Source organism: Piliocolobus tephrosceles, chromosome 2 (genome assembly GCF_002776525.5).
Source record: "Piliocolobus tephrosceles isolate RC106 chromosome 2, ASM277652v3, whole genome shotgun sequence".
NCBI lineage: Eukaryota > Metazoa > Chordata > Mammalia > Primates > Cercopithecidae > Piliocolobus > Piliocolobus tephrosceles.
Window position 1 is genome coordinate 158,793,284 of NC_045435.1, and position 15,603 is coordinate 158,808,886.

The 15,603-nt window shown below is 38.5% G+C and overlaps 1 protein-coding gene across 3 annotated transcripts in view; it reads right to left on the minus strand.

Annotated features, from left to right (window-relative positions):
* STAG1 (stromal antigen 1) overlaps window positions 1-15,603 on the minus strand; it is a 404,632-nt gene that overhangs the window by 68,364 nt on the left and 320,665 nt on the right. For all 3 annotated transcript variants that reach the window (XM_023187906.2, XM_023187905.1, XM_023187904.2), the window contains 5 exons: window positions 15,503-15,595; window positions 15,316-15,405; window positions 14,954-15,157; window positions 13,646-13,716; window positions 9,790-9,877 (listed from right to left, as the gene is read on the minus strand). In XM_023187906.2, coding sequence (XP_023043674.1) covers window positions 9,790-9,877; window positions 13,646-13,716; window positions 14,954-15,157; window positions 15,316-15,405; window positions 15,503-15,595 — 546 coding nt within the window. The remainder of the gene's footprint in view (window positions 1-9,789; window positions 9,878-13,645; window positions 13,717-14,953; window positions 15,158-15,315; window positions 15,406-15,502; window positions 15,596-15,603) is intronic.

Consider the following 15,603-nt stretch of genomic DNA (forward strand, 5'->3'; position numbering starts at 1 on the left):
ATATATAATTACCATAAAACCTAGCAATTTTACTCCGGGCATTTACTTAAAAGAAATGAGTACTTATCAATTCAGACAAAAATTTGCATACAAATGTTCATGACAAACTTAATTGTGATAGGCAAATGCTGGACACAACTCAATGTCCTTCAGTGGCCAGATGGATAAAGCAAACTGAAGTATCCACACAGTGGAATATTATTCAGCAATAAAAAGGAACCAACTTGGACTCACACAACTTGAATTAATTTTTTAATTAATGCCTCCCTTTTCTTCATCAGCACACACACTGTACATCCTACTTGCTGTTTACCTTGTCATTATTTACCAAAAATGCATTTGGGTGCCAAGTCCTGAGGATATAATGGTGTGCTACAAGCAATCCTTAATCTCATGAGGCTCTTGGTTGTTTTTTATGAATTCTACCCTCTGAATATCTTCTTGCCATACTCTTTCAGCCCTACTACCATATCCTTAGTTTAATCCCTTACAGGTTGGTGCAAAAGTAGTTGCAGTTTTTGCCATTACTTTTAATGGCAAAAAAAAAAAAAAAAAACGCAATTACTTTTGCACCAACCTAATACTTTCTTTTGAGGATCACATCAGAACCTTTCTGTTTTAGTAACCTCAGTTTCACCCTCTCTCCGTTCTAGGTTCTCTTACAGTAACTCTCAACTGTGTGTATGCATGAGAAACTCTGATAATGTTTTTTAAAAAATACCTGACTACTCTCAAATACTGTTTGTATGCGTGGATTACTTTGCCAAATTTCTATCAAAATTGAAAGTGGACATACCTTTCTCTAAGGATTTGTGGTTCCAGGAATTTAGATTATAAATATATACTTGGATATGTGTACAAAGGCATAGGTACAAATATGTTCACTGTAGCATTTATGAATATTTAAAATTTAAAACATTCTACATGTTCATCTACAGAGAACTAGTTAAATACAGCAGGATAAAGGATGATGAGAAGATTTATATATACATTTAGTTGAAACTTATTTTTGGATGTTTTATAAGAAACTATTAACAGTGGCTTTCTCAGTGGAAAACTAGAGATCTTTAGTGGGGAAGAAAGTTAATTTGAATTGTACACCAGTTATACTGTTGGATATTTTACCATGCACATCTAATGCTTTTTATTTTATTTTATTTTTTTGAGACCGAGTCTTGCTCTGTCGCCCAGGCTGGAGTGCAGTGGCGCGATCTCGGCTCACTGCAACCTCTGCCTCCCAGGTACAAGCGATTCTCCCACCTCAGTCTCCCGAGTAGCTGGGATTACAGGAGCACGCCACTATGCTCAGCTAATTTTTTTATTTTTAGTATAGATGGGGTTTTGTCATGTTGCCCAGGCTGGTCTCAAACTCCTGGCCTGAAGTCATCCACCTGCCTTGCCCTCCCAACGTGCTAGGATTACAGCTGTGAGTCACTGTGCCCAGCCAAAATGTGACCACATTGAAACTCACCCCCTACATTACATTCAGTCTGAAGAATGTGTTCGTGTCTAGTTCATGATGATGTATTAAATACTAGCATCTAATCTCTCCCCATAATTGCCACTAAAACACATAAAAAGATATCCGAAAAAAGATAAATACAGCTGGGTGTTGTGGCTCATGACTGTAATACCAGTATTTGGGTTGGCAGTGGTGGGAGGATCCCATTTGAGCCCAGGAGTTCCAGACCGCCTGGGCAACATAGTGAGACCCCACCTCTATGAAGTATTTATTTTAAAAAATGAGCTGGGGTGTGGTGGCTTAGACCTGTGGTCCCAGCTCCTTGGGAGGCTGAGGGCCTGGGAGGTAGAGGATGCAGTGAACTGTGATTGTGTCACTGCCCTCCAACTTGTGCAAAAGGGCAAATCCTTGTCTAAGAAAAAAAAAAGTAAATAAGTAAATACAAAAAATAAGAGTTTGCTGGCTGAGCATGGTGGCTCACGCCTGGAATCCCAGAACTTTGGGAGGCCAAGGCAGGCAGATTACCTGAGGTCAGGAGTTCAAGACCAGCCTGGCCAACATGGTGAAACCTTCTCTCTACCAAAAATACAAAAATTATCTGGGTGTGGTGGCAGGCTCCTGTAATCCCAGCTACTTGGGAAGCTGAGGCAGGAGAATTGCTTGAACCTGGGAAGTGGAGGTTGCCTGCAGTGAGCTGAGATCACACTACTATACTCCAGCCTGGGCGACAGAGCAAGACTCTGTTTCAAAATAAAAAGTTTGCCATAAGGCCAACATCAGAAGACATGGGTAAAGTGGAAGAGTAGTGCAAGCTACCATAAACAACACATTAGTAGCAGAAAATGGGAAGAGACAATGAAAAAAATTTAAAAACCTGGATTTGAGTGGTGTGCCACAGCTATGTGACCTAAGGCTATTTAATATCTTTGGTTTCATCATCAACAAAACGAAAATGGGGATATTTTGAAACAAATGTAAAGACTTAAAAAGACTTAAATGTAAAAGACTTAAAAGTCACCAGCCTGGTGGCTCCCTCCTGTAATCCCAGCACTTTGGGAGGCCAAGGTGGGTGGATCACTTGAGGTCAGGAGCTTGAGACCAGCCTGGTCAACATAGTGAAATTTCATCTCTACTAAAAATGCAAAAATTAGCTGGGCACGGTGGCACATGCCTGTCATCCCAGCTATGTGGGGAGGCTGAGGCATGAGAATCTCTTGAAAATACAAAAATTAGCTGGGCACGGTGGCATATGCCTGTCATCCCAGCTACCTGGGAGGCTGAAGCATGGGAACTGTTTGAACTGTTTGAACCCAGGAGGTAGAGGTTGCAGTGAGCTGAGATCACTGCACTCAAGCTTGGGCAGGCAAGGGGGGAGTTTAAAATAGTACTTAGTATATAAAAAGAGCAAAATAAAAGTTTTCTATCCTGATGACTTGAGAGGCCCAAAGTTAGTGATATATGATTATACTTCATTTTCATGGGTGTAGTCACACAATTTTGTTCTATAGCAAATACTATTTACAAAAACACCTATAAATGCTCGATTGGTTTTCCATTTTTAGAATCTACTGAGGGCTGTAGAAACTATAAAGCAGAAAATTAATATTTTTCCAGAAAATTAATATTTCATCTTCCAAATGGTTTCATGAAAAAAATAAAATAAAAAAATTATTTTTCTTAGAGGTTATCTGAGATGACATTTAAATTTAAAACTATACCAACAGAAAATAGGAACAAAGTCACAAAACAGAATAGAAAGAATTTAAATATATCTTGACTTTATTCTACAAAAGTGGGCATAAGAGATATTACAATAAATTCTGAAATGTGTGCTTTTCAGAATAATCACAAGCTAATGATTATTGTTAGTTACAGAACTGCAATAACTTTCAGTACTTTTCACAGATTAAAAATAATTCATTAGCACAAAAAAGGTCAGGCTTGGTGGCTCACGCCTGTAATCCCAGCACTTTGGGAGGCCAAGGCGGGTGGATCACAAGGTCAGGAGTTCAAGACCAGCCTGTCCAAGATGGTGAAATCCCATCTCTACTAAAAACACAAAAATTAGCTGGGCGTGGTGGTGGGCGCCTATAATCCCAGCTACTTGGGAGGTTGAGGCAGAGAATTACTTGAATCTGGGAGGTGGAGGTTGCATGAGCAAAGATCACACCAGCCTCCTCAGTAGCTGGGATTACAGGCATGGGCCACCAAGCCTGACCTTTCTAAAGCACATAGGATCTGGACTGAAAGGAACTCCCACTGGCCAAATCTGCTACAATTTGATAACCAAAATAAAAAACAAGAGTACTAATTTGCAACTTGTCAAATAAAACAGGTATCCATGAGTCTACAGTGATACCAATGTTTCTTAAAGGAATTTAAAATTGTAAAAAGTGAATGAGTGAATGAATAAATGAAGGGAGAAATGAAAGTTCTTCCTTACCGTACAGTGCCAACTAAGAAATACAAAATAAACAACAGAGTTAGAAAATCATCATTTTAGTCACTACTCTGTGACCACGAGGGTAATAACTGAGTCAGGCAAGGATCATAAATGGATACTAAAACTATTATGTCACAGTCTGATAAGAAACAGGATTATTACATAGTTTTAAAGAATACGTCTACAGCTCACTTCAGTAATTAAAAAGGACACTGGTAACTACATAGGAGAAACTTGGCAGACCTCACTTTAGTCAGTGATCAGAGTTAATAACATGAATAATGAACAAACTGACATCACATGCCTCCTGATGTGATGCATTGAGGACAAAATATCATTTATGTAGTAGTCCTGCCAAGAAAGTGAAACTAAAATTTAAACATGCAGATCAAGCAAAACTCAAGTAAGAACATTCTGTAAAATAACTAGTCTATTACTCTTCAAAATGTCATGAAACATAAAGGCTCAGAAACAATTCCAGATTAAAGGACACAAAAACAAATTAACAACTAAATGCAATGTATTATTCTGCATTGGGTCCTAGGCTGAAAAAAAGCTGTTAAAGGTTCAGGTGGTTGTGGCAATTTTTTTTTTTTTGGACCGAATCTCATTCTATCACCCAGCCTGGAGTCCAGTGGCACAATCTCAGCTCACTGCAAGGTCCTGTTCTTGGGTTTCTTGGGTTCAAGTGATTCGAGTGCCTCAGCCCCCTAAGTAGCTGGGATTACAGGGACATGCCACCACACCTGGCTAATTTTTGTAGTTTTAGTAGAGACGGGATTTCACCATGTAGGCCAGGCTGGTCTCAAACTCCTGACCTCAAGTGATCTACCCACCTTGGTCTACCAAAGTGCTGGGATTACAGGTATGAGTCACCATGCCTGGCCTAATATATATTTTGCATATGCATATTAACATATGTAACACACACATTATATTTATAATATACATTATAATATAATATATATTGTATATAAAATATAATGTATATAATACATATATAATATATACATATATTATATAATATATATGATATATGATTATATATCATATATACATATAGATAGTGCAAAGTGCAGAAATGTGGGAAAATATTGAAAATGGATTAGGTGAATTTTCTGTAACATTTCTATAATTTGATTTGTAAAAAATTTATTTAAAAAAATTATTAGAATAGGTAATTTCTTTTTGGTCTGCCACATATTTTTTACTTTTTAGATATTAAAAAAAAATTTTTTTGAGATGAGAGTTTTGCTCGTTGCCCAGGCTGGAGTGTAATGGCGTGATCTCAGCTCACTGCAACCTCTGCCTCCTGGGTTCAAGCGATTCTCCTGCCTCAGCCTCCCGAGTAGCTGGGATAACAGACACGTGCCACCATGCCCAGCTAATTTTGTATTTTTAGTAGAGACAGCATTTTGCCATATTGGCCAGGCTGGTCTCGAACTTCTGTCCTTATATGATCTGCCTGCCTCAGCCTCCCAAAAGGCTTGGATTACAGGCATGCGCCACCATGCCTGGCCAGTCTTCCACATATTCTAAAAGTATAATGGTTAAAACAGTACTGGTATGATAAAAGATAAATCACTAGGAGGGGAAAAAAATAACACAAATACACAGGCGTACCCTGGATATAGCGCAAGTTTACTCCCAGACATCACAAAAAAGCAAATTTTGTAATAAAGCAAGTCACAAAACCTTTGGTTTCGCAACGCATATAAAAGTGTGCAATAGCATTATGTCTGAAAAAACAATGTACATAGCTTAAGTAAACAATACAATACTTCATTACTACAAAATGCTAATGATCACCTGACTCTTCAGTGAGTCATAATTTTTTTAGTGGTGGAGGGTCTTGCTTCAAATGTTAATGGCTACTGACTTAACAGGGTGGTTGTTGAAGGTTGGGGTGGCTATGGCAATTTCTCAAGATGGCAGTGAAGTTTGCTGTATCGATTGATTCTTCCTTTCATAAAAGATTTCTCTGCAGCACTGATGCTGTTTGACAACATTTTCTTCACAGACCTTCTTTCAAAACTGGAGACAACTCTCTCACATCCTTATCACTGCTTTATCAACTACATTTATGTAATATCCTAAATCCTTCGTTGTCATTTTAACAATGTTCACAGCACCTTCACTAGGAGTAAATGCCATCTCTTTCATTGCTCATCCATAAGAAGCAACTCCTCATCTCTTCAAGTTTGAGCAGGAGATTGCAGCAACTCAGGCTCATCTTCAGGCTCCACTTCTAATTCTAGTTCTCTTGCTATCTCCACTACATCTGAGTGACTTTCTGTACTTGTCTTAACCCCTCAAAGTCATCCATGAACACTGATATCAACTTCTTCCAAACTCCTGTTAATGTTGATAGTTGGACCTCCTCCCATGAATCACTAATTTCTTAATGGCGTCTAGAATGGTGAATCCTTCCCAAAAGTTTCCCAGACGCATCAGTGGAGTCACTTTCTATGGCAGCCGTAAGACTTAACGCAATGTTTTTTTCTTAAATAATTAAGGCTTGAAAGTAAAAATTACTTCTGCTGTGTTAGCAGTCATGAAAAATGAGAGAAGTGTGACTCTTCCACTTCAACATTAAGAAACACTGTAGAGTTATTAAGTGGCCTAATTTCAATATTGTTTTGTCTCAAGGAACAGGGAGCCTGCGCAGGAAAGGGATTAGGGAAAGGCCTGTCATAGAGCAGTCCATCAATGTTATGTGGGAACAGTTCATAGTGCCCCAAAGTAATTACAATAGAAACATCAAAGATTACTGATCACCAATCATCATAACAGATTTAATACTAACAAAAAAGTCTGAAATAACCAAGATTTACCAAAATGTGACACAGAAACACTAAGTCGGCATATGCTTTTGGGAAAATGACACTGATAGCCTTGCTTGATGCAGGGTTGCCGCAAACCTTCAATTTGAAAAAAACCACACAATAAAGCAAAGCACACTAAAATGAGGTATGCCTGTGTAACAATTCAGTGAAGGACGGCACTAGGAACTTCTAGTTGAACTGGTTATCATTACAAAAAAAAAAGTCAAGCATATAGACAATGTAGTCTCCCCAAACAGCTAGAAAGTTTTAAGGTATTTTTCAAAACATTAAGAACTGAGGGTCAACAGTAATAAACATTTTGGTAGCTCTTCAGTACCCCTGCTCTAAAAGGTATTTTCTCTGAGTTCTTATTGTAAGCACACAGTTGGAACCCTAAAAAGTGAGCTTGCATGGTTGTATTAAGAAGTGGTTGAGGGCTGGGTACAGTGGCTCATGCCTGAAATCCCAACACTTTGTGAAGCCAAGGCAAGCAGGTCACTTGAGGTTGGTAGTTCCAAGACCAGCCTGGCCGACATGGGGAAACCTCGTCTCCACTAAAACTACAAAAACTAGCCCAGCGTGGTGACGCAGGCCTATAACCCCAGCTACTCAGGAGGACAAGGCGGAAGAATCGCTTGAACCCAGGAGGTGGAGGTCACAGTGAGCAGAGACCACGCCACTGCACTCCAGCCTGTGTGACAGAGTGAGACTCCATCTCAAACAAACAAAACAGAAGTGGTTAAATACAGAATTTCTGTATTTTCAACAGTATCTTAAGAGATATTTATCAGAGCTGCTAAAATGAACAAGAGTACAATCTAGTCATATTTGAGTCATGCACTCAAACTTCATACACATGGTTAAAAATATGTGTTTAAGAAATTAACAAACTTAAAGCCACAAAACCTTTTTTTTTTGAGATGGAGTCTCTCACTCTGTCACCCAGGCTGGAGTGCAGTGGTGCCATCTCAGCTCATTGCAACCTCTGCCTGCTGGGTTCAAGCGATTCTCCTGCCTCACCCTCCCGAGTAGCTGGGACTACAGGCGCCCGCCACCGTGCCCGGCTAAATTTTGTATTTTTAGTAGAGACAGGGTTTCGCCATATTGGCCAGGCTGGTCTCGAACTCCTGGCCTTGTGATCCGCCCACCTTGGCCTCCCAAAGTGCTGGGATTACAGGTGTGAGCCACTGCGCCCAGCCCCTAAAGCCACAAAACTTTTAATGTCACATAAGTATGCTCTTTTATCCAACAATAAAAATGGAGGAAATAAGACACATGCAATGAACATAAGCAACAGAAAACAAAAATAACAATAGAAGACAACATTATGAAGCTGTCACGAGTCAGAACTAGGACAATAATGATGGTATGGCAAGTCTAAAAATTTTGACATAGTAGATGAAACAGAGATGTACACTTATTCTCTACCTGGAGAAAGAGAAAAGGATAAAAAGAATATCTTAACTCTCTCATTCACTTTCAAATTAGAAGCATGGCTTGAAAATATGAGTGAATTTTATTTCGGCTGCTGGTCTGAGATAAAGAGAGGATGGGAAGTTGGTGTCAGCAATACATTTTAAAAAAGACGGGGTAAAATATTTAGTGTCTTTTCACAAACTACAATAAGAACGTCTAACATAATCAGGGACATTTGTAGGGACCAAGAAAATGACTAATGTTATGCAATTCAAATGAATTAATCACAGCAATAATAAAGTACTGTTTTCATAATTAACTTTTTTTTTTTTTTTTTTGAGACAGAGTCTCACTCTGTCACCAAGGCTGAAGTGCAGTGGCATCATCTTGGCTCATTGCAACCTCTGCCTCCCAGGTTTAAGCGATTCTCCAGCTTCAGCCTCCCAAGTAGCTGGGGACTACAGGTGCATGCCACTGCATCTGGCTAATTTTTAAATTTTTAGTAGAGATGGGGTTTCACCATGTTGGCCAGGTTGGTCTCGAACTTCTGACCTCAGGTAATTCACCCTGCCCTGACCTCCCAAAGGGCTGGGATTATAGGCATGAACCACTGCGCTCAGCCCATGATTAACTTTTTTTTTTTTCTTTTTGAGACGGAGTCTCGCTCTGTTGCCCAGGCTAGAGTGCAGTGGCCGGATCTCAGCTCACTGCAAGCTCCGCCTCCCGGGTTTACACCATTCTCCTGCCTCAGCCTCCCAAGTAGCTGGAACTAAGGAGCCCGCCACCTCGCCCGGCTAGTTTTTTGTATTTTTTAGTAGAGACGGGGTTTCGCCGTGTTAGCCAGGATGGTCTCGATCTCCTGACCTTGTGATCCACCCGTCTCGGCCTCCCAAACATGATTAACTTTTAATATAAGATTATTATTTTATCTGTTGAAATTCTTACTGCTTTAGAGTAATAAAGTATCATCTAAGCATTCTGTATTACCAAATGGAAATGAATGAGATAACCCCTAAATACTACCTACACTTAACGATGGAGTTGATATTTTGGTCTACATGAATGTCTACAGTGTACAAAATAACTCCTTCCTTTCTCATACTGAATCAAGTAATTATTTTACCGAAGTCTTTTCCAGATTAGGCAAAATTTGTTGAATTCCTGCCCCTTCTACTCTAACTTGTATATATGAGTGTACAAAGGTCTAAAGTCTATTAAAGGCTGCCATGTTAATTTATGATTCTAATATAAAAACTAAGCCATGCTTAATGTGATTAATACCTAGAACAGAGCTGGAATATACCCATCACCAATTTTCATTACATAATGAATAAACTGAAAGTTTTAAAATTGCTGCCATAGATATTAATGGTATTTTTCCTAATAGAGCAAAGTCTACCTTAACATTAACATTTTTACGGTATGTTATAGCAAAAGTTTTCTATTTTTTCTACTCTAACACATAAGCCGATATAATATACCTATCAGTAATATTCAATTACTATAGCAATAATTCTCTCAAAAGAGGCAGCCACCCTAAAGAATTATCAACTATTTTCTATAAAAGGCTTCTGATAATCATATGACTTCAGAAAAACTTAACTTTCTGGAGTCATACAGAAGGAATATCAATAAACTCCTACCTGTTCTGGCATGGCTCCATGTTCAATTCCAGTCTTCAATAATCTGTAGCAATTACCAAAGAGATCCCATTTTGTGAGATCATGTGCACTGAAATAAACAAAAATGCATTTGTTTTATTCTAGAATGGAAGGAAATTCAAATTTGAGCTCAGTTCAAGTGATTGGAAAAATAAAATAATTTCATTTCGGTTGGGCATAGTGGCTCATGCCTATAATTCCAGTACTTTGGGAGGCCATGGCTGGCAAATCACTTGAGGTCAGGAGTTTGAGACCAGCCTGGCCAACATGGTGAAACCCTGTCTCTACTAAAAATACACACACACAAATTAGTTTGGCATGGTGGCGCATGCCTGTAGTCCCAGCTACTTGGGAGGCCAAGGCAGGAGAATCACTTGAACCCTGGACACAGAGGTTGCAGTGAACCAAGACTGCACCACTGGACTCCAGTGTGGGTAACTGAGCAAGACTTTGTCTCAGAAAAAAAAAAAAATTTTTTTTTCATTTCCTTGCAGAATTGAAAAAGATTCATAAAGGGAAAGCTCATTAAATGCTCAAATGTGAAAGAAAGGTAGAAAGGAAAAGGAAAGAAAAAGAGATGATTCTAAGAATTTATTAAAGAAATCAACAAAAATAAAACCTCACACATTTAACTCAAAGTTTCTACCACGTGGTCAAGGTAAGCTCATATTCTATTCCATAAATGGATAAACTCCCTTTATTTTATATATAAAAGTACCTTTTTTGTTTTATTTATTTTTTTTTTTAGACAGGGTCTCGCTCTGTCGCCTAGGCTGGAGTGCAGTGGCAAGATCCCGGCTCACTGCAATCTCCGCCTCCTGGGTTCAAGAGATTCTCATGCCTCAGCCTCCTGAGTAGCTGGGACTACAGGCATGTACCATGACACCTGGCTAATTTTTGTATTTTTGTAGAGATGGGGTTTCACCATGTTGGCCAGGCTGGTCTTAAACTCCTCACCTCAAGAGATCCACCCGCCTTGGCCTCCCAAAATGCTGGGATTACAGGTGTGAGCCACCGCGTCAAGCCTATTTAAAAGTACATTTTAAAGAACTCCATTTACAATTTAAAAATAAAACCACACGCGTATTTTTGAAAGAGAGATCTATATTCCCAAAATGGAGATAAAGACAAAGGAAAGGAAAAATGGGAAAGCACAAAAACTGCACTATAGTTATTTACTTGGGCTGAGGACTTATGAATGTGATAATGGTAAATTTTTATATTCTCATGAGCTCTACTACTAAAAATAGTCATTCTGACACTAGTAACTTCTGTTTTCAAATGACAGGTTTTTTTCTTTTAATGAAAGTTTACTTTTTAAGGGAATAAAAAAATTTACTTGTATATAAAGACTTAGATTTTGGAAATCAATTTTTAATTTTGAAGTACTGATCAGCGTAAAAGCTATATTCAAACTCTCTTTGGACAAAAAAGTTTTTTTTGTCCTTTCTTCATGGAGAAGACTGGCATATCTCATTACAAGGGAAGTGAAAATTACAATTTGACAACATAAATTTCAGTGATCTGAATCTTTCTTCCTTATTCAAATTCACCTGTTCTACTGACATAGTAACAACACAATAACCAAGCATACAGGAACAATTCAGGTCAAAAAGCTCACAAGAGTAACTCATGACTTTCCTGAAAATCTTATGTATTTTTGTCCTTTATGTTAACAAATAAAAATTAGTATATACTTATTGTATACAGCATGTTGCTTTGAAATATGTATAAACTATGGAATGACTAAATTGAGCTAATTAACATATCCATTACTTCACACACTTATCATTTTTTTCTTGTGGTGAGAACACTTAAAATCTACTCTTAGTCGGGTGCAGTGGCTCATGCCTGTAATCCCAGCACTTTAGGAGGCCGAGGGAGGAAAACTGCTTAAGCCCAAGAATTCAAGACTAGCCTGGGCAACATGGTGAAACCCTGTCTCTAGAAAAAATAAAAAAAATTAGCCCAGTGTGGTGAGATGTTCCTGTAGTTCCAGTTACTTGGGAGACTGAGGTAAGAGGATCTCTTGTACACAGGAAGTTGAGGCTGTAGTGAGCCGTGATTGTGCCACTGCACTCCAGCCTGGGTGAGAGAGCAAGACTCTGTCACAAAAATTTTTTTTGAAAAAATAAAAATATTAAAATCTACTCTCTTGGCAATTTTCAAGAATATAACACATTGTTTTTAACTATAGTCACCATGTTGTACAATAGATGGGTTGAATTTATTCCTCCTAACTGAAATTTTATATCCTTTGACCAATATAAGCCCAACTGTCCTCCAGATTTTCTTTCTTTCTTTTTATTTTTTTCTGAGATGGAGTTTTGCTCTTGTTGCCCAGGCTGGAGTACAATGGTGAGATCTCTGCTCACTACAACCTCTGCCTCCTGGGTTCATGCAATTCTCCTGCCTCAGACCTCCCGAGTAGCTGGGATTACAGGTGCACACCACCACACTCAGCTAATTTTTTGTATTTTTAGTAGAGACGGGGTTTCACCATGGCCAGGGTGGTCTTGAACTCCTGACCTCAGATGATCCACCTGCCTCGGCCTCCCAGCGTGCTGGGATTACCTGTAGCACTCTAGCTGATGAAATAAGCCTGTCTAATTTGTTAAATACTCATGGGCTTAAACTTTTACCGTATATATTCATTACATTAAATGACAGCTAAATCATTATAGTAAATACATTTTATACCTTAAGTAATTAAATGACAGGCCAGGCACAGTGACTTACGTCTGTAATCCCAGCACTTTGGGAGGTCGAGTGCCAGTGGATTGCTTGAGGTCAGGAGTTCAAGACCAGCCTAGCCAACATGGTGAAACCCAATCTCCATTAAAAATATAAAAATTAGCTGAGCATGGTGGCACACACCTGTGGTCCCAGCTACTTGAGAGGCTAAGGCATAAGAATCACTTAAACCTGGGAGGCAGAGGTTGCAGTGATCCGAGATGGCACCACTACATTCCAGTCTGGGCAACAGAGTTGTCAAAAAAAAAAAAAAAGTAGTTCAGTGATAGCAAAACATAATCATATAATCATCAAGATAAATCCGAATAAAGGAAAAACATCTCAATATTCCTCTAAAATTTCCATTTTTAAAAAAACATCTATTTTGTTTTAATTGAGATAGGATCTGCCTATTGCCCAGGCTGGTCTCAAACTCATGGGGCTCAAGCAATCCACCTCCCTTGCCTTCCCAAAATGCTGGGATTATAGGTGTGAGTCATCACACCAAGCCTAAAATTTCCATTGTTATTAATGTCAAACACAACAGTCAGTCACTGTGTGCTGGCTGTTACATGTCATTCACTAAATCTATTTTATCTTTCTGTTGTTATTGAGATCAGATCTCACCATACTGCCCATGCTGAAGTGCAGTGGCTATTCACAGGTACTATCATGGGCCAGCGCCATGATCAAGTGCAGCCTTGAACTCCTGGGCTCAAGTGATCTTCCTTCCTCAACCTCCTCAGTGGCTAGGATCATAGCCCTGTGCCTGCACACCTGGGTTACTACATTTACTTTATTTATTTATTTTTTGAGACAGCCTGCTGTCCAGGCTGGAGTGCAGAGGCGCGATCGTGGCTCACTGCAACCCCCACCTCCTGGGTTCAAGCGATTCTCCTGTGTCTCCTGCCTCAGCCTCCTGAGCAGCTGGGACCACAGGTGCACACTCTCATGCCCGATTTTTGTGTTTTTTGTACAGATGGGGTTTTGCCAGGCTGGTCTCCAATTCCTGGCTTCAAGCAATCTGCCCACCTCTGCCTCTCCAAGTGTTGGGGTTATAGGCATGAGCCACCTCGTTGCCTTTACTTTAAATAAAATAACATACTTGTGAAAAGAAGTCAACCGCTTTAATGTAGAAAGAACATTGTAAATATCATCATCATCAGCTTCTTCTCCCTATAAAAAAAGGAAACATCACATCATTACCACAACTTTACTCACATTATAGTATATTACTATTTACTGCCTATTCTTTTAAATTATATAAATAGTATATATTCATTGTAGATCCATAATACAAATAAGCAAAAAGGCAAAAACACCCATAACTCTAACAACCTAGAAATAATTTCTGCATTTTAAATAATGTCGTGATAAACATGACTTTGAAAAGTTTTCTGATTAATACTATAAGATAAAACCCTTTAAAATTTCTAAGTGAAAGGTATGTACTTGAAAGACTTTCAATGATTATTTCCAATATTTTATTGTCAGTCACTTTTGTAGCCTGAAAATCACAATTAATGAAAAATCATAAATAATGGTTGAATTCCAATAGTAGGAAAGAGTCTTTTATAAATCAGTTATGTGGTCATCAGAGCACAGAGAACTATGGAAATCCCAGATTGCCTTACATAGATTGATGAAAGAGAGGGAAAGAGGAAGAAGTCACAGAAATAATTAGAAAATAAGCAATTGGAAATGCTTGCCTGATATCTTGGGCATACCACTGATAAGCAGGCATCCTTAAAAGCAGACTTAATTTGCATGCTCTATTCATTAGCACATCACAATAATTCAGCAATATTAAAATGTAAATAAGGTCCCAGAAATAGAAAATGGGTTAGGAAAAATTAGACTTTAAAGAGATTTTTTTGCCGGGTGTAGTGGCTCATGCCTGTAATCCCAGCACTTTGGGAGGCTGAGGTGGGCAGATCACTTGAGATCAGCGGTTCAACACCAGCCCGGCCAACATGGTGAAAGCCCGTTTCTACTAAAAATAAAAAAATTAGCTGAGCGTGGTGACAGGTGCCTGTAATCCCAGCTACTCCAGAGGTTGAGGCAGGAGAATCACTTGAACCTGGGAGGCAGAGGCTGTGGTGAGCAATGAGCTGAGATCGTGCCACTGCACTCTAGCCTTGGTGACAAAGCAAGACTCTGTCTCAAAAAAAAAAAAAAAAAAATTCTTGAAAGAGAAAAAAATTCTAGTTTTTATGACAGACTTTTAGAATAAAAATAAGGCATAACCAAGGCTGATCTTTATAGAATACACAATTATAATAAGGTTGCTAAGTTTTGGAAGGGGCAGAAAATTCTACTCGATTTCATTTTAAAATGAAAATGCTTTACACACTCAGCTATCTTAAATTCTTAGTCTATATTATTATATGTACACATTAACTTTAGAACAGACCTCTTGCAATAGGTCTTCCACAGAATGATTGAATCGATCTACAAACTCATCAATCAGCTGGCTTCGAGCTATGTCAACTCTGTTCTGGATGGTATATTCTTCACTGCATAAGATGCTATAGGTTTTACTGCAGGCTTCTAGAACATCTGATTCTACATGTTTCTCCACAACAAACTTAATCTGTTTTAATAAAGCATCCAGATGCTGAGAAGACAAAAAAAGAAAAACTGTAATATTTAGATTAATAATAAAAAATAAAAAATTAGCATCTGTCAAATAACAAATAAGCCTATAAGAGTACATGAAAATAATTCAGTTAATAAAACTATAATAGCTGAATTTCAATTTCATAGTATCATTACCTTTTCCATTCTACCTGTGCTGTAGATTTCTAAATCAAAATACTGTGGGATTTGTAGCAAGTTTGCTACCTTCTCTGCATCTGCAGAATACTAGAAGGAGAAGAAGCAAAGAAAAAGACAGTAACTACTTTAATAGTACAATGAAAGCAAACTCAGTGACATAACAAAACTGTAAAGGAAACTGTACCTTTGACAGTAACATAGGAAGTGTAATAATAAAATGTTCAGTCAATTTGTTTCTATCATCAATTTGAGTTTTCCTTTCTTTGGCAGTTAGCACCTAGAAAT